The following is a 24986-nucleotide window of genomic DNA, read 5'->3' as shown; positions in this document are numbered from 1 at the left end:
GCAGACACGCAGCTGTATCACGGTCCCGGATTAACGCCACACCACAGCCTCTCGGTGACAGGCTGACTATTCTCACACTGACTCTTGCCCAGTTCCCATGGGTCTCTGACAGAGACCTTTTACACTGACAGAGGTGAGCCTGTCATGTGAAGAACCGCTTAATAGGTGAAGGTTCTGTGGGCAGAAATAATTTCATGCCCAGTTCACTGTCCAACACGAGAAAAGTTAATCACTTATGACAAAACCTAAGGTTGTCACTTCCATGGCACGCAGAGATCTTTGCAGGAATGCGTGTATGAAACTGCCGCGAAGTTTCCAAGTTCTTTTGCTCTGCCAGAACCTTACCTCTCTGAGGACCAGAACACAGTTTCCAGGTCCCACACACTGAGGCAGCTCAGCGATTCTTCCTTTATTAAGATATGGCCCTGAGAAGCAACGGTGGTTGAAGTATATCTTTGGACAGCAATATTTTCCATTAATCATAACTGGGAAATGAAAAGAAAAAAAACACAAATATTCAGAACAGTCATTTTCCAACCCCTATTTTCAAAGTTGGGTTACTGCAGGAAAAACAAGCATCTACACCATTATATAATATCAGAAATTACATTATCTTGATGTTTAACATGTTATCTGAGAGTGCCCAACAACCCTATCAGAGAGCTTATCACTGCTAAAATCAGACAACGTCCTAAATTACGTGCAGATTAACTCCTGGGTTAGTGACACTGTTCTAGAGCCTTATACTTCTATCAATCAAGGAAGTGGAAGATTTCTTCCAGAACCCATGATGATTCCTGACAACCACCTATTCAATAATGGACTCTGGAATATTTCCAGGGGGTGATGGTGAATACTATCCAGAACCTCAATTTATATTATTAAAAGCACCAAACTACTATAACGGCAGCCTTTATGATGTGAGTGTTCTCCCATTTCTCGGATTTCTCAGAGGGCTGAAAGTACACTGTGGTCACATCTCTAATTCTTTAAGTACTGTGGGGTATAACGGGGCCTAGAGACCCCTCTCTTCAACCATTTTTATTATTTTTTATTTTTTTATTTATTTTTAAGTATTTCATTTTTATTTTACTTTTCAATTACAGTTGACATACAATATAGTATTAGTTTCAGGTATACAACATAGTGATTAGACATTTATATAACCTACAAGGCAATCACCTTGATAAGTCAAGTATCCAAATGACAACATGCATAGTTATTACAATATTACTGTCATTTTTTTTCTTGTAATAAGTTATTTTTTAATTTATTGTCTAAAGTTTTACATATGTCTCCTTTTTCCCTGATTGACCTCCCTCCCCCAGCCATTCCCACCCTGGGCAAGCCCCCACTGCCCCAGCATCTGTGTTCATTGGTTATGCTAATATGCATGCATACAAGTCCTTTGGTTGCCCTCTAACCCCGCACCACCCCCCCTCCCCCATTTGTCTCTGGATCTATTCTTTTTTTTTCTTTTCCTACTAGGAAGTACTTTTTTTTCTTAGGGGAAAAAAAAATTTCCAGGCATGAACAGTTGATATTTCAACAACAAAGTACTGGTTGAGAGAGGTTTCAAGGTTCAACCATTTTTATATACGAATACTGTACTGCAATACAGTATTTTTTAAAAATCCCCTCATAGTGGTTGGCAACCCAGCAACTGAATGTAAAACATTCAAAGACACTAAAACACCTTCATTTTATATCAAACAGCAAGAAGCCAACGTGAGGAAAGGAGCTGTGTGTGCACTGCCCGCTGTCGACAGGACCCTGCAGTACATAATGCTCCTAAGAATGCAGTCTTGGCGCACGGGTCAGTATGTTGGTGTCCACTTCTGCATCTGAACTCTACCACCCAGATCCCCCTTTCGGGATTAAGGCACTCCCGCTCCCTTCCGCTGGGGATGTTGACAGTTTATAACTCTGGGCTGTAAGACCCCACCCTTTGTGAGGCGGAGAGGGAGCAGCAGCCTATTTCCAGGAACTGCCTCACTCAGGGACGAGTCTGAGTGGCTATAGCAGTGCCAAGACTCCCCGTCGGACTGGAATTCTGTTACTCCGAATGTGGCTCAACTTCTCCCTCTGCCCAGTCCTGCTTCCTTTACCCCTCCAAGGAGTTGTTCCCAGAAGTACTCCCCAACAAAACTCCTTCATATAAGTATCAGTCTCAGACTCCTTTTCCAAGGTGACCTGACCTATCACAAACCCCAAACTTGACTGTGGTCATGTGGGAGATATTAATGTCTTAATTCTGTAGTTTCCGTAGGCATAGTAATACATCAAAAATGAGTTACACAGCCCTGATCCTCCATGTATAAATGATATAATGAAAAGGCAGTGGGTAGAAGAGACCAAAAAAATGCAGGTTTTGAACTTGAGAAAGATCTGAGTTTCATTTCTGACCCTTCTACTCATAAACTGAATGATCTCTCTAAGCTTTGGTTTCTTTTCTTTTCTAGGCATTTACTAACTATCATCCAGGTGCCCAACCTGTGCTAGAAGACACACAGCCAAGATGCTAAGCATAACACAACCAGCAAAGGGGGAGGCAAGATCAGTCCCGGGAGAGATTGTTGGCCTCCAAAAAGAACCTTGTCTCATTGATCAGGTATCGCCTCTGGGACAACCTGTTTTTCCAGTGCTTTATTTTTTTAATTGTGAAATATATATACATATGAAAGAGCACTGCCTGGAAAGCCTGTTTCTTTATCTAAACTCGGGGATAATAATATTGATCTCCGGAGCCCTCGGCACCCAGTAAGCGATCAGTCTTAAGACTCCTTTCCCAAGGTGGCCTGACCTATCACAAAACCCAAACTTGACTGTGGTCATGTGGGAGATATTAATGTCTTCATTCTGTAGACATTGTAAATGAACAAGGATGTCAGCCCAAAGATCATTGTTAATAAGTACATCTTGAGACAAACATCACAATTCAGAGATCCCTCTGAAGCTACATTGTGTAAACCAAATGTATTGTTTATTTTTAGATACCGTCCATTAAAGAAACTACAGGTCCTCCTTCCCTATGGCTGCAGGCACTCAATCCTACCCGAGCCTGTGGAGTTCAGCTCCCGACTCTTCAGGCCCTCATGGACAGTCCTCGAGGATGGCATTCTGAGTCAAGAAAACACAACAAAATAGTAAGATAATCCGTAAAGTCAGTAAAGTGTGAGGGTTAGTTTCCTTCAAATCTAAGAAGAAAGCAAAGGTGGCAGACAGCGAAATCTGTGATAGAAGGTACTTCCTTGATCTTTCTTTTTTTTAAATGGCAACTGTACACAGCCTAGGGAGCCAACAGTCTATAGCCCGAGGATACTGCACATTCAAACAAACTCCCATTCACATTAGCAACAGTTACAGAATTCCTTCTGGGATTCTAAAAACGCAAGTAGACTAGTTGTTGTTTTTAATTGTTAAAGAACAGAAACATTTTTAATATAGAGTCTGTTTTCTTCTTCCATCAGTTTAAAAATTAAAGACAAATTATATTATTTAAAAAGAGAATTATTGTATTTGCAGCAATCACTGAAAAAGACTAATTTATCTTCTTAGAATACTTCCTGACTAAAACTTTGGATCAGTCTTGACAACTAAGTCAAGGAAAAATCCAAGGCCAGGTTTTTGTCACTGCTATCACTACCTAGATTAGAATTCTGTGGCCTCCTACTTCTAAGGTCAGTTTTATTACTCACATAGCCACAAAAGCAGATATAAATTATATAGAATTTGTTATAACCAGAATCGTGTCCCTTTAAAATCCATGTCAAAGACCTAATCCTCAATGTGACTGTATTTGGAGACAAGGCTTTTTTTTAGGAGGTAAAAAGGGTCGGGCTCTAACCCAACAGGATTGGTGGCCTTGTAAGAAGAGGAAGAGAGAAGGCTCTCCTTCCCGCCCATCCTTTCCATGTGAAGACACCGTGGTAAGTCTGCCAGCGAGGAAGAAAGCCCTGACCAGGAACCAAACTGATCTCGGACTCCCCACTGCAGAACTGTGAGAAGTAAACGTGTTGTCCAAGCCACCCAGTCTGTGGCATTTTGTCAGGGTGGCCTGAGCAAACTAATACAAAACTGAAAACCCAATATTTAAAAACACATGCGTACACGCAGAAACCCTTGTATCTTTAAGGCAACACTAACCAGCCGCTTCTCTAAAGCTGCGTAGGAAGATGTGCTGCGGAGAACCTCCTGATGGGACACACAGACACTCCTTCCATACGCCTCTCCCTTCGGCTGTCCTCAGGATCCACTGTTTCACTGTTACGAATCATGTCCTACTTTACAATTTTTTATCTTCTTTAATAAATCCCAGCATGGAGACTCTATTCTCTCTCTTATTCAAATGCCTCCCAGCTCTCAAAGCCAAAGAAAACTCAATTTGGGGAACATCTTGAGAGTGGATTTTACCCTTCTGTATATAATGTCATTTTAAGAAATGTATAAACTGTAAGGAGAAGTATATAAATTATCAAAAGCTGAATTAAAGGATTATGCTTCCATCTGAGAAATTAACATGTGAGGAGATATACTCTTAATTATTTCTTTTTCTATTCTAACTTTCTAATATCAACTGTTCAAACATACTATTATATTACTTACTGTTTTTCAGGCTGAACCACTGCAATTTTCCTTTGTTTGTGTACTGTAAGAAGAAAATAATGTGTATGTCAAGAAAAAAATAAAAGACAGAGGAAAACTTATATATGTATTAACATAACATTAGCATATTTGAACCCTGTATGTATATATAACTAGCAAGTGCTATAAATAAGTGCTGATATGTCTGAATATCTAGACTAAAGCACAGTTTCGGGGTCTTTAAACAAAGACCAAAAATAATATTTCCAAGGCTCCCTGGGTCAATCAACTCCCATGAATATTTTCTTTAATTAAATCTTTATTGTTCAGATTATTACATTTGTTCCTCTTTTTCCCCCCCCATAACCCCCCTCCTGCCAGTTCCCGCCCCACCCTCCGCCCTCACTCCCCACCCATGAATATTTTTTAAGCAGGAATAGATATTCAAAATAAAAACTAGTTTTGACAAGGGTGCCAACACACACAGTATGGAAAGTAGTCTTTTCAACCAGTGGTGCTGGGAAAACCGAATATCCACATTAATGAAGTTGGACCTTTACCTTACACCACATATAAAAAGTAACTCCACATGGATCAAAGACCTAAACTTCAGAGGTAAAACTATAACACTCTTAGAAGAAAACATAGAGGGGGATATTCATGTCATTGATTTGGCAGTGATTTCTTGGTTATGACAACAGAAGCACAGGCAGCAAAAGAAAAAATAAGCTGCACTACATCAAAATTAAAAAGTTTTGTGCACCAAAGGACACTATCAAGAGAAGTAAAGGCAACCCACAGAATGGGAGAAAATATTTGCAAGTAATATTTCTGATAAAGAATATCTAGAATATGTAACAAAATCCTACAACTCAACAATAAAAAAAATTAAAAATGGACAAATGATTTGAACAGACATTTCTCCAAAGAAGATACACTAATGACCAATAAGCACATGAGAAAATGCTCCACATAACTAGTCATTAGGGAAAGGCAAATCGAGACCACAGTTAAGATGCCATCGCACATCTACCAGGATGGCTATTATAAATAGCAAACAAGAAACCCGCAGAAAATACGTGTTGGGAGAATATGAAGAGTGGAACCCTCACACGTTGCTGTAAATGTAAGTGGTGCAGCTGCGTTGGAAAACAGTCTGTCAGTGTTACACACAGAGTGCTACACTCAAGTGAAATGGAAACCTAAGTCCACATAAAAATCTTTCATTATTCATAATCGCTTAAAGAATGAAAACAATCCAAATGTCTATCAACTGATGCATGGGTAAACAAAATGTGGTACAACAATGGAATATTATTCAGAAATATAAACAAATGAAAAAAAAAACATACTAAAACATGAATAAACTCTGAAAACATACTAAAAGAAGCAGTCACAAAAGACCATATAGTGTACGATTTCATTCACAGGCACCGTCCAGAACAGGCAAATCTATAGAGATGGGAGTTAGATTAGTGTGGGCTAGGGCTGCAGGGCAGGAGGCAAAGAGGTGATTGCTAAGGAGTGTGGTTTTCTTTTGAGATGATGAAATGTTCTCAGATTGACTGTGGTGACAGTGGCAAAACTCTGTGAATATACTAAAAACCACTGAACTGTATACAGTTAAGTCCTCACTTAACATCTTCAATAAATTCTATGACTTCAAGCAAAATGACATATAGCAAAACCAATTTTACCATAGGCTATCAGGGGTCCTCAAACTACGGCCCGCGGGCCACATGCAGCTCGCCGAAAACATTTGTTTTTTTACTTCAAAATAGATATGTGCAGTGTGCATAGGAATTTGTTCATAGTTTTTTTTTTTAAACTATAGTCCGGCCTTCCAATGGTCTGAGGGACAGTGAACTGGCTAATGGATGGGGACAACTGATATAAACAAGAGTTAAGTTCCTATGGCAGCTCATCAATGTTGTAATGAAATGATGTTGAACAAACCACGTTATTTGAGGACCTGCTATACTTTAAAAGAGCAAATGTTATGTTATATAAATGGTATCTCAATAAAGAGCTTTTAAAAGGGGGTGGGGAGTGGGACACTTAAGCATCAGGTCACAGAAATACTCTGGCTTCCATCTTGCTCAGCCTCTCTTGCTCTCTCACTTGCTGGCTGATTGAACCCTACTGCCACGCTGTGAGCTCCCCTAGAAAGAGGGCCACCTGGCAAGAAACTGAGGAAAACCTCCCACCGACAGCCAGCAAGAAACGGAGGTCCTCGGTCCAACAGTCCACGAGGAAATGAGCTGCCAACACTCCTCTGTGTCAACTTGGGAGCAGGTCCTCCCCGCGTCAGGCCCGCGGTGACTGCAGCCCTGGCTGGCACCTGGATTGCAGCCGTGAGAGACGGACCCGGAGGACCTGCTAAGCTGTGCCCAGATTCCTGACCCACAGAAACAGTAAGGTGATAAACGTTTGTTACAATAAACAATTTCTTATACGTGAACAGATAACCAGAATATCATTTTGTTTTTCTCTGAACTGTCCAGATTCATCCTAATTGGTAGCAGCCACACAACAGATTATTTACCAACCAACCCTCTGGCCCAGAAAAAGGCAGGTACCTCGTGCTCGACGAGGAGTGCTGAGGGGATGGCCATTGGTTTCACACCAGCCCAAAGGAAATATATCCATGGAGTCCACACTCACTATACATTCAGGTATAGGCTTCTTAGAACCTGCTTAGATTAAAAAAAAAAAAAATGTTTAGGCCACTGAATACCCTTTTTAGACAATCAGAAGTCATACTTTTTCACATGTGACAAACATTAAGAAAAACAGTTAACCTCATGCATAGCTATATAAAGACCTAAATGGGTGGTGAATATATAGGTGACCCTTAGAGAATAGCAAATAAGAAACTGAAACTACCAGCAGTATCATTCAGATGGCTGACAAATATCAGTCAACCTCCATGAGATAATTGGAAAATGGCAAAAGTGACAATTATATTCAACATCAGCTGTGGCACAAGGGGACAAGCCAAAGGTAGATCAGTGAATTCGAATCAGGAAGTGGCGTAGGTAAATTGCTCAGCTGGGGTTAAAAAATAAAGTTTATATTCAATACTGTCCTTGATATCTGTATCAAATGCCAATTCTACAAACTGGAAACGAAGTACTGAGTCTATTTGGCAGCCGAATAAAAACGAAACCCAGGCCACACACAGTAACTGCAGAGCTGAGTACGTGCCCTGTGCTTCTGTCTACAAACCTGTCCAACTGTTGACTGTTACTTTGAGTATAATATATCTCTTTTATTTTACATATTTTTTGGTTCTAATGGATGGGGACAACCAAAATATTATCTCTTGAATGAGTTAGTTGTTAATGCCCATGCCCATATATTTTGGTCAAATCAAAATATATGCTATTTGATTTATTCTTTTCCCATTAAGAAAACATGGGACTCTGTAGTAAAAGCTTTTTATTTACATTCATGTCCTAAAATGTGAAAGTCAAGAACAAGAAAAGAATCCTGTTCTCACATTAGGATCTCACATTATAAAAGAGAAGTCTCTGAACAAGAGTCCTCTTCAGCTAATCGATTAAGTTTAACAAACAGCGTTACAGGGGTGAACAGAAAAGGCGGAGAAGAGCGGCCCCAGAAGGCTTCTCGGGGCCTGGCACTCACCCTCCAGCTGGAGCCACAGGTAGGAGCCGCGCACGGCGCTTACGGTGGCCACGCACACCTCCTCGGGGAGAAGGGGGTTCACCGCCTCGAGCTTCATGTGCTCCTTAAATTCGTGCTCAGACATCGACTGGAAGGTAAGTCCAAAACATACTAAATATTAACTCATGAGCTAAGCTGAGAGACCACTGACAGTTAATCCTAGAGCAGCGGTTCTCAACCTGTGGGTCGCGACCCCTTTGGTGGTCAAACGACCCTTTCACAGGGGTCGCCTAAGACCATCCTGCATATGATATTTACATTACGATTCATAACAGTAGCAACATTACAGTGATGAAGTAGCAACGAAAATAATTTTATGGTTGGGTCACAACACGAGGAACTATATTTAAAGGGCCAGAAGGTTGAGAACCACTGTCCTAGAGTAATACTTTAATGCTATAAGTGTCTTTTGCTTTGTTTTGTTTCTTCATGAAGTAACGGGAAAATGTCTTTCCTTTTGGTGTTGTAGGCAGTCTCTGAAGTCAGATATACCTGCATTGCTGCTACCTTTGTGACCTTGCTCAAGTTTCATAACTTCTTTTGACTCAGTTTCCTCTTATGTCAGATGAAATTGAGAACACCTATCTCCTGGGTCAGTATGATGCTTCCATAAAATAAAATATCTAAGCTCTGTGCCCGAATCAAATGGCTTCTCACCGCTACTGGTTCGCTGATCCTCCCATAAAGGGTCCCATCGTACAATAAACTGTCTGGTTCCTTCCACTCTGTGTGTCATAAAAGGCAGTCGGGATGAACAATGCTTATGAATAAAGGGAAAGGGTCATCTCAAATGTATGTCTTAAAAATGTGCAGCTTCTGGGTCAAAATAAAGAACTTAACTGTATTTGATTGTTTTCTCTCTTTTGACAACTCACTAACATCAAAGTGGTTTTGTTGTTGTTGTTTTTAAAGACATAAACCTGCTAGGATAAACAGGAAAGGAGACAACATTCTATAAGCTAAAATTCAGAATAGGGTCTAGAACAGGGGTGGACAAACTTTTTGACTCGAGGGCCACAATGGGTTCTTAAACTGGACCGGAGGGCCGGAACAAAAGCATGGATGGAGTGTTTGTGTGAACTAATACATGTTAACACTGCTGCTGGTGAAGGAGCGGAGGGGAGAGCAAGAGAACCCTCCGCTCTTTGGGCTCTGCGGGCCGGACAGAACAGCCGAACGGGCCGGATCCGGCCCGCGGGCCGTAGTTTGCCCACGGCTGGTCTAGAACTAACTCAGCAGATTAAAGACAAGTAAACCTAAGCTGACAGTCAAGAAAGCTAAGAATTGGCAGCAGCAGGTAGGGAGCAATTAGAGTTGGAAGAGAAATAGTTAAAACAAAAAGATTTGTTGTTGAACTTTAGGTCATGCCCTCAGCTCCTCCACTCCACAGCTCAGAACAACTGTCTCTTCCCCTCCCCTACATAAGATGAAATTTACCCTCCAGAGAGGGTAACACACAAGACCCCTGGCAGGAGGACACGGGAACTGTTGAAGGAATGCATGCAGTGTCCAAAACATGGTTTGCATATGGAATGTGAGACCCAGCCCTTGCCTCTACTCTGCAGGCAAGGGACTAGAAGAGACTTCTTATGATAAGCCAGTGATGGCGAACCTTTTGAGCTCGGCGTGTCAGCATTTTGAAAAACCCTAACTTAACTCTGGTGCCGTGTCACATATAGAAATTTTTTGATCTTTGCAACCATAGTAAAACAAAGACTTATATTTTTGATATTTATTTTATATTTTAAATGCCATTTAGCAAAAATCAACCAAAAAAATGAGTTCGCGTGTCACCTCTGACACGCGTGTCATAGGTTTGCCATCACTGTGATAAGCCCAAGAAGACACACATAAAAATATGGACTAGGTGTCCCCAACAAATGACCAGCCAGATCCACCCTATATGGAAGTTCAAGGTTGACAAGCCCCACCAACGCACTCAGAGCTTCAATCAGCTTTTTCTTTTAGTCTCCCATTCTTAAATATAAGTAACCAACCAAGAATAACAAGACATCTAAAGATAAGAAAGCTAGAGACCAAGACAGACAAAGCAAGTAATTTGGAAAAAAACAGATTAAGTGAGAAGAAAACTTCCCAAAACGAAGGGATAATTAACATCCTCTGACAAGAAAAACTATTGTGCCCGGCCATTGTGGCTCCGTGGTTGAGCACTGAACTATGAACAAGAAGGTCACAGTTCGATTCCAGGTCAGGGCACATGCCTGGGTTGCAGGCTCGATCCCCAGTAGGGGGCATGCCACAGGCAGCCAATCAATGATTCTCTCTTACCACTGATGTTTCTCTCTCTCTCTCCCTCCCTCTTTGAAATCAATAAATTAAAAAAAGAAAAACTATTGCATCCTTAAATAAGAATAATATGTTTATTAAAACCAAAATACTCAGAACAGAAATAGTTCTGGATATCAAAACTATGATATTAAAAATTGAAAACTCAAAAAAAGGTATGAAAGCCCTGACCAGGTCACTCAGTTGGTTAGAGCATCGACCCGATAACACCAAGTTTTTGGGTTTGATCTCTGGTCAGGGCACATCAAATCAATGTCTCTCTCTCTCTCTCTCTCTCTCTCTCTCTCTCAAAATTAATTAATAATAAAAAGAAGGGTTGAAAGATAAAGTTTAAGAAATCTTCCAGCAAGCAAAGCAAAAAGACTAAGAAATGGAAATCAAGAAAAGCAGAGGTCTCATCCAGAACCCCAACATACAAATTCAAAAATCTTAGAAAAAGAAAACAGAGAAATAGAATGAGATCAAAAAAGAAATTCAAGAGAACCCCCCCACAGAGAGGCACGAATGTCCAGAGAGAAGGTGCTCACTGAAAAGCCAGCATGTGAATGAAGACAGGCCACACCATAGCTCGTCACCGTGAACCGTGGGGAGAGGTTCTATAACCTTCCAGGAGGAAGTAAAAGGCAGGTGGGTCATCTATGAAAGATCAAGAAAAAGAATGGCTTTCAACTTGCCTCAAAGGTAGAGCAACACTGGAAGGTAGAAAACAACTAAGTAATATTTTAAAAACTCTTAAGTAACTTCTGACTCAAAATTCCACATTGAGCCAAACAATCAATCAAATCAGTAGAATGAAGACATTTTCAAACATGCAAAGCCTACAAAAATTTACCTCCCTTACATGACATTTCAGGAAGCTACTGAGACAGGCTCCATAAAACCAGGGAGTAAACCAAGAAAGAGGAGGCCACAAGCTACACGAAACAGAAAGGGGAGAGTCAATTCCTTGGGTGGCACTGAAGGGCAGCTTCCAGGATTAAAACTGTACTGCAAGCCTAGAGAGCAACCCATCCAGGGAGAGAGAACAGAGGTTGCTAGGAGGGATATCTCTAAGAAAAATATTAGTAAGACAGATTTCCTATATCGGGGTGTCAGAATGGCCAAGTACATGAGGAAAAGAAAACACAGCTAGAGAACATATTATATTTGAACCCCTCTACCCTAAAGCAACAGCAGCAGCAGCAACAACAAAACCCCTCAACTAGGAAGAAAATACCCAGGTCTAGCTGGACCGAGGAGACTCTGGACAATGGTACGGGGCGCTGTGTGAGATTTGGCTCCAAACATGAACTATGACCCAGGCACGGGCCCTGTGCTTGTGTTCTGTACAATCATCATCTCACTCGGGGCCCATTTACCAGGTGGGTGGAGCCAAAGCAACATATGCTAATGGGGGAACTTCAGACACCTGCAAAAGTGTCTGGTTGCATATTACATTCAAATTGTTTCAAAGTAACAAAGTTGTCATTTTACTGAAAATCAGAGTTTATGTTAGGCGTAGTTCATGCAAGAAAAAACTCGAGAGAACACTTGTTGACCATCTATACTCAAAGGAAAAGCCTTACCAAAAGATAAACAAATGAATGCATATTTATACATCTTAGATTAAAAGACACTTCATCAAAAAAATGATTCCCTGATTTATCTGACTTTCAATTAACCCACTAATTATCTGTCTGACAAAGTCAGATAAGGGAACATCTGCATATATTATTCATCTTTCCCATCTCTCAAATAAATTGTTTCATAAAGTGGGGGAATGACAGATTTCCTAATGTGATTGCCTTTGTGGAAATAGTTATGGCAGGCTACTGGAAGGTGTGGGAAAAACTAGCAATAAAACAAAGAAAATTAAGCTATGAAAAACAAGGCAATTAAAAAAGGAACCAATCATAAAATATTGCAGTACTAAGCTATGAATAATATGCATGTGATAATATACTTAATTCAGAGTTAACCAAAAATTATAATATAACTCTACTAGAAAGAAGAGGTGGGGGTAAGACAGAGGAGAAAGATAATATAAAATAGCTAAGTGTTCATTTACCATAATATAGAAGCAACAGACATATCTGAAATGAATGATTCAAAAAAACAGCATGTTATTTTGGAAATGAGAAGGGTAACTACCAGAACAAGTGTAGGAAGAGTAGAAGTGACTGCTGTTGGAAGGGAGAGTGGAAAGGGACAGGACAGAGAACTGTTGTTGTTTTGTGTTTTGTTTTCTTGTTTTTAAAAAAATATATTTTATTGATTTTTTTACAGAGAGGAAGGGAGAGGGATAGAGAGTTAGAAACATTGATCAGCTGCCTCCTGCACACCCCCTACTGGGGATGTGCCTGCAACCAAGGTACATGCCCTTGACCGGAATCAAACCTGGGACCCTTCAGTCCGCAGGCCGACGCTCTATCCACTGAGCCAAACCGGTTAGGCTGAGAACTGGTGTTTTATGTTCTAAGCTTTTTACTGCTGTTTGGGTTTGTAAGCCATGTGCATGGTTTTATTTTGATAAATAAATTATTTATTATTATGTTAAAAATATAATAATTTTGATAGAGTAGTTTTAAATAAGTTTAACAATTTTTTCCACTTAATATTTTTTCATATTATTGAACCATCAAAAATCATTATGAACTACAATTTTAAATTCATATTTCAGTTAATAAAAAATAAAACTGATAAACTTTAAATAATTAACAAATTAGCTTCTGCAGTGAATGGATTTTTCCTTGGACCATTTGATTACAATCAACAAGATGCTTATTGGGGTTGAGTGGGAGGGTTGACTTCAGAGTACTCATCACAAAAAGCACAGGCAGCAGTGGCTGCGAGGGGTCGAGAGGTCGGTCCGGGTTCTCACCTCAGGGAAGCACCTCTGGGGAGCAGCTTCAGCACCACACTGTTTGAGGTAGTCGGCCCAATCAAAGTCCTGGCCAGGGTAGCCTAGGTAGAGACAAGAGAACAATGCCAGTCGGAGAAGATAAATATCACATGATCTCACTCATTTGTGGAATATAATGAACAACATAAACTGATGAACAAAAACAGTTACAAAGACAGAGAAGCATTGAACAGACTGTCAAACCTCAGAGGAAAGGCAGGGGAGGGCCTGGGGAGGTAAGAGATCAACCAAAGGACTTGAATGCATGCATACAAGCATAACCAATGGACATGGACACTGGGGCGGTAGGGGCATGTCCTGGGGGGTGGGCGTGGCCGGGGAAGGGTTGATGAGGGAGAAAGGAGACATATATAATACTTTAAATAATAATTACAAACAAACAAACAAAAACAATGATTCACATCACAAAAGCATGCCTGGCTTTATTGCTCTGCCAAATGTGCACCCGCAACTTCTAATTTTGCTAATTTGGGGACTCTAATCATTCTAGAGACGGGTACAAACACTTTATAAATCCAAAGCATTGTTTGTTTATTTTATAAAACAGAGCAAATGTGGTCAAACTACATGACAATATAATTCTTTGGATAAATTTTTAATTTCAAATGAGGCTTTTATTTTGAGCAATATTTTATATGATTAATTATTGGCAATTTACAAAAAAATTTAAGACAGTTATAACTGGATTTGATTTGTACCAATAAATCCAATCTTATCATCAATCCTATTATGACTTAGGCTCTAAAGGAGACAGCAGTACTATGTAATCAGCTAAGACTTTTTTCTTTCATAAAGCTGTTTCCTTAAACATATCTTAGCTCCTACAAATATGATGTTCTTGACTATGATTCATGCCCTACAGAATTTCAATGCTCTTATAACCTGAATCATGAATTCATTTTAGAAAACAAGTTGAACTTGCCTCTCCACTTAAATCTACCAGGTTCTGGGTAGAAGTCTCTGCATCTGTGTGCAAGGAGCTGGGCTGCGCCTGCTGTGTCTGAGGCCTCTAGGCTCTGCAGAGCTCACAGGTACAAAGCAAGCTACTCAAGACTATGCCAATCCTACAGCCAAACAGTCCCTGCAATCGCTTCTGCCCAACTGAGATTGGTATCATGTTCTACCTCTGCCTCCACCTCAATTCCTCACAGTAAATTATCTGCCATTTTCAATGAGATATTCCACTACTTTCCTTCTATTTACAAAGACAGTTGAGTTGTCTATAACAGTGCTGAAAGCCCAATAGCTTTAATCACGGGTTCTCCTTTTCACGAAAATCAGCAGGCAGGATAAAGAACTTGGGATGCACAGAGCCTTCCTGAAAAACACGAACTTGCTCTTGCAGATGTGCCCCTCACCCCATCCCTCCAGGCAGGCTCTCCCATTCTGTCCACTGACGAAGGAGGACCTGGGAGGCTCTGTTACTGTTCTCCCTCTTGCTCCTTGAAGGAAATGGGTTGTACCCCCTAATGACAAGCCCTATGTCTGGTTCATAGCAAACATTCCATAATGTTTGCTGGATGAAAGAAAACTGAAGGGAAGGCAAAAGCTCTGAGCTTATGACTCCTGCTCGCACACAGGGCTCTCCCAGCCCCATGCTCGAGCAGTCAGCATTTAGCTGGCCTTCACCAGAAGCCTACTAAAAAAGGATGCAGTCTGCCAACAAATCTCGTTTGCTGATAGAAAAGTCAGAAAAATGTCTGACACTTCCAGATATTCCAAGTTAAAAAATATTAAAAATTTCATTCAAGCTCAATGAAGTCATATTTATAAGTTTTGATTAAAGGGTCAAAGATTGTATTTTGCAAAGCTGCAAACACCAGAACATGAGCTGCTACTTTCCTATCCACTACCCCTCTATGTCCTACTCTTGACCATAAACCTCTCTCTGTATCTGAACAGTCTCCCTCTAAGATAAGGCCCAGACACCTAAAAATCACCAATAATCTACCTCCGAGCTCTGGCTCTCACATCTCTTCTCATAAATCAGCTCTCAACATCCACTGCACAAACTATCCCCACCCTTCTGTGACCTCCCAACAGAAACAAGATGGAAGGAACTAAGGAAGCACATGGAACCCCAGGTTGTCATGAAGATGCATTTGTCAAGGTAGGACAGAATAGACTTCATTTAGAGCTTAACAATGTATAACTTTCAAGAATGTAAATATATGGATCCTAGGCCTTCACTTATACTTGTCCTGGGCTCCGAAATGTTAAGGAGAGGCTGGGGCACGAAGAGAGAAAGGGACAAGAGATCCAGGTAACGTATCTGATAAATCTCATTTCAAAGGAAAGTTCCTGATAACCAATTCAGAACAGAACGAATGAATACCAGGAGGGGGTGTGATGTGTAAACCATTCTTCAGACTCCACTGCACAGGGAAAATACCAGGACTGTCAACATGACACACAAAGGATCGCCTTGCATGATTCTCTGGTCGCAAATCATCCATTTCCACCAGAAAGTACTTCTCGTCAAAAACCTGTACATACAATTGATAAAATAAATGAATAGTTTTATGTATATGTGCCCATGCACACATGCATGTGCATGCACACATGTGTACACACACACACACACAGTCACACACACAAACATACACATGTCATTTCCTTGGCACAACTGAACATGTTACAAAAGTTTATAGCTATGCCCTGGCCAGGTGGCTCAGTTGGTTGGAGCATTGTCCCATACGCCAAAAAGGTTGCATGCTCAATCCTGGTCGGGTGCATACAGAAGGCAACAGTTTGATGTTTCTCTCTCTCTCTCTAAAAATCAATGAAAACATGTGCTTGGATGTGATTTAAAAAAAAGTTCTTAACTACAATGGGTATTAATACTACTACTTACACACTCAATAAATGTTTTCTGTGTCAGACACTATTTTAATTGAATGCTTTAATTAATCAGTTGTAATCTTCCTAACAATCTAACGAGGTAGGCACTATTATCAACTCCATTTTGCAGATAAAGAAACTAAGTTTAAAAACAGGTTAAGCCATGTGTCTCAGTAGTTAGAGCATTAGCCGGCACACGAAAGGGTCGAGGGTTCGATTCCTGGTCAAAGGCACATATCTGGGTTGCAGGTTTGTTCCCTGGCCCCAGTCAGGAAGCATGCGGCAGGCAACCAATTGATGTGTCTCTCCCACATTGATGTTTCTCTCTCTCTCTCTCTCTCTCTCTCTCTCTCTCTCTCTCTCTCTCTCTCTCCCTTGCTTCCCTTACCCCCTCTCTAAAAATTAATGGAAAAAATATCCTCAGATGAGAAGTAAAAAATAAATAAATAAATAAAACTCAAAAAATAAAAAAAGAGGTTAAATAACTTGCCCCGTGTTATAGACAGGAGCAAGCAGGAACTAGCAGAACCTGGATTCAAACCTAAGTATTATGGTTCCAAACAAAATTTAGTTTAGGCTTACTGAGGAGTCAACTGGACCAGTATATTTGATTTTCAGATCCTAGCCTAGTTTCAAATGCCGAAGAGGCTGTATGAACCTCCTCTGGCTCCTCACCACCCCACAGCCTTCAGACTCTAGTTACGGTCTTCTGACATCATTGCAGGGTCAGAATTCCTCCCCATTCTAAGAATGATTCTTTTTCCAAGGCAAAGAAACTTTCAATCTTACCAGATTGGATGACTCAGCATCAAAGCAACTATTCCTCTAGTTGTGCACGACTTTTGGTTCTACTTTCAGTAAATGGGGTTTTTCAACTGAAATTCTCTCCTTTATGCCTCAGTTCTAGTAACCGAGTAACTGGGCCTTGACACCTGCCCAGTTCTTGTGGCTACTCCTAACAAGAGCCTTACTTCTGTCAGTCTTCCAAAAGATTAAAGTCGGAACCTAGAATCCATGGCTGGGCAATCCAAGTGGCAGGTCCCGTGATACTGATCACCTGCTGCCCATACATCTCCTGCACCTGGCTGGACACCAGTGACACTGCTGCCTCCAGGCTTTTCAGGTAGCACGGCTCACCTGCCGGCTGACTCTCCTCTACTACAGGCAGGCCTGCCCCCCCCCCCACACACACACAAAAAAACAAACATGCCCCTCTACTCTGGTGCCTGCGCTTTGGTTGGCTGGGGCAACCAATCTCCAAAGAAGGAAGAGGCCATAGAGAACTGGGCAGTACAATGGGTTGGATTAGGAGAGCCTGAAACCAAAATACTACTAATTTCCTAACCCAGTCACCCTGGCAGGAATTCTTACCAAGAAAGTCGCCCCCATTTTACCTTAACAACTGTAGCAGGCGAGATCCCAAAAGGAGACCAGGGGTCCACAGCTTCCAGTTTCATATTTACAGAGAATGAATGTGTACCGACCACTGGTTTGTCCTGAAATGCAAACACCAAGAGGGAGTAAGAACACAGTATTTTCACATTAAGTTTATACTCATATATAACTGAATACTACCCTTAGTTAATTAAAATAACGGACCTGTCCAACTTCTGGTAAAGAACCTAATCCTATCATTTCCTTCCCTGAAAAACATTATTCAGGAATAAAACCACAGGAGGCACTCCTACTCTCTACATCTTAAACACAAAGGCTATCTGACAGAAAAACAAGTTTAGTTGATAACAAGTCAAACCTATATAGTTAAGCGTAGGAAAAATTCCTTCACTTTGAAGGGATTAAGAAGTACAAATTACCAGTTATAAAACAGTAACAGGGATGTAGAAATCAGCATAGGAAATATAACAATAATATTATTATAACTCTGTATGGTGTGAGATGGGTACCTTATTGGGGGGATCACTTTGTAAGTTACATAAATGTCTAACCACTATGTTGTATACCTGAAACTAAGGTAATATTGTGTCAGCCATAATTGGACATTTTAAAAAAAAAACATTTTTTAAGGGTAGAAAAAGCTCAAAATGCTCTAAGAGGTCTTTGGGAGAAAACCTAGACTATTTTTAGAAAAAGAAAAGGATGAGCATCACTCCAGCCTCCAAACCTCTTCCCTCCTTCGGACGCCACAGCACTCTGACCCCAGGGGTTATCTTATGCCTTGCGCCTCCCTCAGACTGTTCCACTCGTTGTTGTTCTTACCTTAAATAAGTAAGATGGTAACGGCTCTTCCTCTTCCTCTTTCACTTTGGCCAAGATCTCTTGCCACTCAGTTTCACTTCTCAGATGCCTGATGGCTTTAGTAAAACAAGACGGGCAACTTTAAATAACTACAGAATATGCGTATCAGTAACTATTGTGAAAGCATTCACACAAATCAAAAATCACTTTCCACTGGGACAGAAAAGGATTCAAGCCCACTTATGCCATCTTCACTCAAAGAACTTACACCTTCTTCGTCTCCTCGGTTCAGAGCTTTGGGAGTCAAGTACAGTGCAAACACCTACACTGAGATCAAGGACTGCTGTAGTCCACAAAATAACATAATACAACATCCAAACTGGGGCACATAATAATAAATGCAAATGGATTTACACAGTAACTCCAGTTATAATATCTTAATCGACAATCTGCTTTGAACTCAAGATCTGTCCCACTCCGATACCTATATGAATGCTACCTCGGGAATTTTTCTTTAACTTTGGTAAGAGGTCAGTATCAGGTGAGGCAGAAATCTATGATATGCATACCTTATAGATTTCTGCCTCACCTGATACTGACCTCTTACCAAAAGCAATAAAACGAAAAGAATTATAGGTGTTTAGCTTAACTCCCTATATGTTTTTTCAATATCTCTATTATGCAAAGTAATAAAGGTTTTTATAATATGCAGAATAATGCTTTTCTCAGCCTCATAAATATTAATAAAAACGTATTATAAAAATAATATAATAGTTAAAAGAAAAATGTTCTATTTCTCTTCACCTAATGGGGGCTGAAGTTCATATCCTTGTTGAGCTGCCCAACCAACGTGATGAAGAAACGGATCCAAGTAATACAACCAATGTTCAAAATTGTCAGAACTTTCCAGTCCTTCATAGCGTAGCTTCAGCCTTCCCCCAATGTTTTCTACTACAGTAACAATCCAAGTGCTCAGCGTGTCCTGGAAAGCTTGACATTCCAGCCTGGAGCCTGGAGCAATGAGATCTAAAGGGTTCCTCCCGTTACGGAGCTGTAGGTAAAAAAGAAGACAATATTACATAAAAGAAGTTAACATAATATTCTAAAAAGTCAAGTTTAAATAACCTCCAACAAGCCTTTATATTTTTACCCATTCAAAATCAGTGATACTGAATTGTCTAATATCATAAAAGAACCTATAGTATTATCTGTAGGTGATATAAAATGTTTGTCTTAAAAAAAAATCTACCTATAATGCAATAAAACTATTCTAACAGATCTCTGCCTTGAGGATTATGTTAGATAGCTTAATCTAGTAAGGATTTTAAAAATATCATCATTAGTCTCTGATTGTTGTAAAAGCAAACACGATCATCAAAGAAAAAAACAACAGAAGTCGAAATACCTCACAATCCCACCTTTAAAAAGAAAAACACAATAAACACTTTGGCACACACTCTCTGAGACTGCGTTTTCTACACATAAGTCTGTGTTTTTCACTCTCATTTTTTTTAATAGGAACACTGTAAACTGTTTTTCAATTTGTGTCTGTCACTTAATAACTCATAGCTATGTTTCTATAATAGCACATACAAATCTTCCTCATTGTTTTATTATTTTTAATCCTTGCTCGAGGATATTTTTCCACTGATTTTTAGGAAGAGCGGAAGAGAGAGGGAAAGACAGAGAGAAACATCAACGTGAGAGAAACACATCAATTGGTTGCTTCCTGCACAAGCCCTGACCAGGGTCTAGGCTGGAGAGGAGCCTGCAACCAAACGTACTTGCCCTTGACCAGGATCAAACCCAGGACTTCAGTCTGCAGGCCAACACTCTATCTACTGAGCCAAACTGGCTAGGGCTTCCTCATTATTTTAAACGGTTGTATTGCTATCCAGTATTACAAATGGGCAGTGATTGATCCACTTATCTACTGATGGCATTTAGGTTGTTTCTGATGTTTTTACTCATTTCACAATGTTCTTAAGAACACAGTGCTTTCATTACACTGATAGAAAGGAAAAGTTTAAGTCTCACTCTCTAGATATATATTAAAAGCTACAATGAAGAATAAAGAGGAATGCTAATTCCAACATTATTACATAATCAATTCTTAATATTCAAACTTACATTTTTTCTAATAAGAACTGCTCTGTGACACTTGCATATTCTTATTATACAAATGAACATGGGAACAAGTGGAGGAAACACATTCACAGCTAAAGATAAAATGGCAGAATCAAGGTCAATGTACAGAAGAATATTTATTAATTCATTTGCTCATGATTTCATGCATTTGCTCAAATTTTACTGAGTCTTTAACATGTACAAGGTGCTAGCTAAACATAATGAAATGAGTCAGGTTAAGCAAAGCTTTCCTAGATATGACACCAAAGAACAAGCAAAAAAAAGAAAAAACAGATAAAATGGACTAGATAAAAATAAAAAATGTTTGTGCTGTAAATGATATCAAGAAAGTGAAAAGATAATCCACAGAACTGGAGATAATATTTGAAAATTATTTATCTGATCTAGACTTGCAACTAGAATTCATAAGAAACTCTTACAACTCAATAATTAAAATACATAACCCAATTTAAAAAGGGACGCCCTGGCAAGGTGGCTCAGTTGATTGGAGAGTAATCTCCTATACCAAAAGGTTGTGGGTTCAATTCCCAGTCAGGGCACATACCTAGATTGTGGGTTCAATCCCTGGCTAGGGCACTCATGAGAGGCAACCAATATATGTTTCTCTCTCTCTCTCTCTCTCTCTCTCTCTCTCTCTCTCTCTCTCTCTCTCTCTCCCTCCCTCCCTCCCTCCCTTCCTCCCTCCCTCCCTCTCTCTTCCTTCCTCTCTCAAAGAAAAGCAATAAAAAACATATAAATATATAAACAAATTAATAATTAAAATTTTTAAAATGGGCGAAGACATTTCTCTAGAAAAAGATACACATATGGCAAATAAACACTTAAAAAGATGCTCGACATCCTCAGTCATTAGGGAAATAAGTGACTTCCCTAAATCCAAGTGAGGTACTACTTTATGCTCACTAGAATAGCTATAACCAAAAAGAGAATATAAGTGCTGTCAACGATTTAGAGGAATTGGAAACTTCATACATTACATTTTGCAATTGCACAAAGTAACAAAAAATAATTTAGAAATGTCATAACCAATCAACTGATTTTTATAAAAACAAGAAATCTATGATTACTAACAAGCTCAAAACCTACAATAATGTAAAAGGACTGCTGAAAGCAAGTAGGTGGTAGAAGTACTACAGATCTACTATTGTCTTCTGACTGAAAAAAAGGGAGTCTTGCCCAGCCAGTGTGGCTCAGTGGTTGAGTGCCAACTTATGAATCAGGAGGTCATGGTTTGATGCACAATCTGGGCACATGCCAGTGGGGGACATGCAGGAGGAAGCAGATCAATGATTCTCTCTCATCAATGATGTTTCTCTCTCTCTCCCTTCTCTGAAAGCAAAAATATATATATTTTTTAAAAGGGAGAGAGTCTCAAGCCACCTGGTATGGGAGTTACCAACGCTCATCCTCAAGCAGAGTCAACACCTGCTCTGTTACAGAGCGAGAGAACCAAAACACCAGCTACATAACAGCATTTGGAAAACTAGATTTTTGTCTTAGCAACTAATTCAGAATACTTTAGGCACTGAGCAAGCCGGCAGTTTGTAACCTCTGAGGATAACAAGCTTAAACCTCCCAGTACACATGCCTATGTCCTTAATAATAATGCCTATTTGTCTTGAGGGTAGTAAATGAGCAACTAATTTTAAGATTCCTTAGACAGGAAATCTCACTAAAGACTGGAAGGGTTTTCCACACTGATCCTGCACGCGATCATACTCACGCCCTCTAGCAGCGGGACAGGAGGACTACACGCTTCCTTCAGAGTCTGCCGCAGGAACTCCTCCCAGTCAGACACCTTGTCTCTGAGGCCTAAAGGAGGGAATAAAATGAGCGATTACTCATAATAGCCAGCCATGGAACACAGAGAAACTAACTAAACAGAATACAGATCATTAAACCAGTGAAAATGGTGTAGAGGTCATTTTAGTATCAAAGAGTCCAACACTTACCTCTTTGAGAGCGTAAGATAAAAATTCGCCTGACTGACCAGCATGACTCAGTGGCTAAGTGTCGACTTATGAACCAGGAAGCCAGGGTTTGATTCCCGGTCAGGGCACATGCCTGGATTGCAGGCTCGATCCCCAGGAGAGGATGTGTAGGAGGCAGTCAAAAAAAACCCCTCCTAGATAAAGCTACAACTGAATCGTTTAGTAGGAGTTGTATGCAAAACAAGGACAATTATCCACAAGGTACCTAGTTTGTTTTTTATTATGGGAATTTTCAAATATATATAAAAGTAGAGAAAATAGTATAATGAATCATCTTGTATCCTAGGTTCAACAACTGTAACTTCATGGTTAATCTTTTCATCTAGATCTGGAGAAGTTAGCAAACTACAACATGTGGGCTGAATTCAGCTTGCTGAAATAAAGTTTTATTGAAATACAGCTATGCTTGTTTGTGTGGACACCCTTGAGGGCAAACCAGCCGGCCCCCACACATGCACCAGGCCTCTACCCTATATAGTAAAAGGGTAATATGCCTCACAGCACCGGGATCAACGGAGCCGCAAGGCCTCCCGGCACCGGGATCAGCGTGACAGGGGGCAGCGCCCAAACCCCCTGATCACCCCGTGGCTCTGTGTGTGGCAGGGGGCGGGGCAACAATCTCCCTATCCGCCCTGCTCTGTTCATGACAGGGGAAGATGCCCTGCTCTGTGCCTGATAGGGGGGAACTCCCCAACCCCCTGATCACCCTGCGGCTCTGTGTGTGACAGGGTGCGGCGCCCCAACCCCCCCACCCCCACGGGCCCTGCCTGCTCTGTGTGTGACAGGGTAGAGCCATAACCTCCCCATCGGCCCTGCCCTGAGTGTGACAGTGGCGGAGCCCCAACCTGCTGATCCAACCTGCTCTGTGTGTGACAGGGGGCGGTGCCCCAACTCCCCTATCGGCCCTACTCTGTGAGTGACAGGGGGGAGCTCCTCAACCCCCCTGATGGGCCCTGCTCTGTGCGTGACAGGGGGCAGCGCCCCAACCCCGATTGGTGCTGCTCTGTGCATGACAGGGGGTGGCGCCGCAACCTCCCCATCGACCCTGCCTTGAGTGTGACATGGGGCGGTGTCCCAACTCCCCAATCAGTCCTGTTCTGAGCCCGACCAGGGGCTGCACCTAGGGATTGGGCCTGCCCTCTGCCACCCAGGAGCAGGCCTAAGCCAGCAGGTCGTTATCTCCCGAGGGGTCCCAGACTGTGAGAGGGCACAGGCCGGGCTGAGGAACCCCCCCGCCCAGTGCACAAATTTTTGTGCACCGGGCCTCTAGTATTTTCTATAAAATTGGTAGGCTTGATCAAATTTAGATTTGACTCTTGGAGGAAAGGGAGCAAGAATCCATATATATAAAAAGACAGCAACTGGAACACCATAACAACCAGAGCGACCAGTCACTATGATGTTCACTGCGGCCAGTGAACAGAACACCCATGGCCCCTCCCCCAGGTCACTGGCCCCCAATCGGCCCACTGCTCACAGCCCCTCCCCACATCTGGCCCCACCCCCAATCGGCCCCACCCCACCCCAATTGGGGACGGGCCGCCGGCCAATTGCCCTTGGCCCCTCCCCCCAGCCAGCCCAGCCCTGATCGGAGCAGGCCAGCTAGCTAACCTCCCACCGTCTCCTCCCCCCCGCCCCCAGCCAGGCCCAGCCCAGATCCGCCCGGATTGGGGCCAGGCTAGGTGGACCCCACCCGTGCACGAATCGTGCACTAGGCCTCTAGTATTTAATAAGTGGAGTTACATCCTTCCAGCAAGAGGCATATTCAGTCTGTTTGTCTCTCCTTTTGTGATGTCAGTGGTTTTTAATAGTCACTACACAGATACATTCATTCATTGGGGGCTACAAACGGTAATTTTCTATCACTCCTCCTTCGTTTACTATGTAATATGCTACTTCTATGAACAAAAAATTCTCCCCGTCAACTGTGTGATTACCAGAAGGTAACTTTTTCATCTCATGGCACACATAAACTAATTATTAAAATTCTGTGGCACAGAATTCTGTATTTTTTGCTGACCTGACAAAAATAGGTATCATTTTTATTCACACCAGATGGCTACTGTTGTATTGGCAGTTATTTTTAAATTTGGCAATCTAAGGGACAAGAGGTCAGTGTCCCTGACTAAATAGTCAGGTGTTGCATGTTTTAACAATTCTTGTGGAACACCGGTTGAAAATCGCTGCCCTAAGGTATTAAAGTTCACAAAAAGAAGGCAGGATATGTGCTTAATTGTCTTTATACTTCCCCTGTATTTACCAGCCTTCAAAGTTATCAGCATATTTCCATCATCCAAAAGTGATCAATGAGAATTTTGTTTAAAAGTTCC

General features: G+C 41.2%; 1 protein-coding gene across 1 annotated transcript in view; it reads right to left on the bottom strand.

Annotated features, from left to right (window-relative positions):
• SFMBT1 (Scm like with four mbt domains 1) overlaps window positions 1-24986 on the bottom strand; it is a 99795-nt gene that overhangs the window by 9027 nt on the left and 65782 nt on the right. Inside the window, exons 5-15 of the mRNA XM_081106150.1 lie at window positions 22389-22477; window positions 19322-19568; window positions 18539-18633; window positions 17716-17817; window positions 15816-15966; window positions 13439-13521; window positions 8233-8359; window positions 7164-7277; window positions 4606-4648; window positions 3056-3120; window positions 346-485 (exon numbers count right to left, since the gene is read on the bottom strand). Coding sequence (XP_080962276.1) covers window positions 346-485; window positions 3056-3120; window positions 4606-4648; window positions 7164-7277; window positions 8233-8359; window positions 13439-13521; window positions 15816-15966; window positions 17716-17817; window positions 18539-18633; window positions 19322-19568; window positions 22389-22477 — 1256 coding nt within the window. The remainder of the gene's footprint in view (window positions 1-345; window positions 486-3055; window positions 3121-4605; window positions 4649-7163; window positions 7278-8232; window positions 8360-13438; window positions 13522-15815; window positions 15967-17715; window positions 17818-18538; window positions 18634-19321; window positions 19569-22388; window positions 22478-24986) is intronic.

Source organism: Myotis nattereri, assembly GCF_964212035.1.
Source record: "Myotis nattereri genome assembly, chromosome: 14".
Lineage (NCBI taxonomy): Eukaryota > Metazoa > Chordata > Mammalia > Chiroptera > Vespertilionidae > Myotis > Myotis nattereri.
This window is presented reverse-complemented; position numbering and strand designations above follow the sequence as displayed.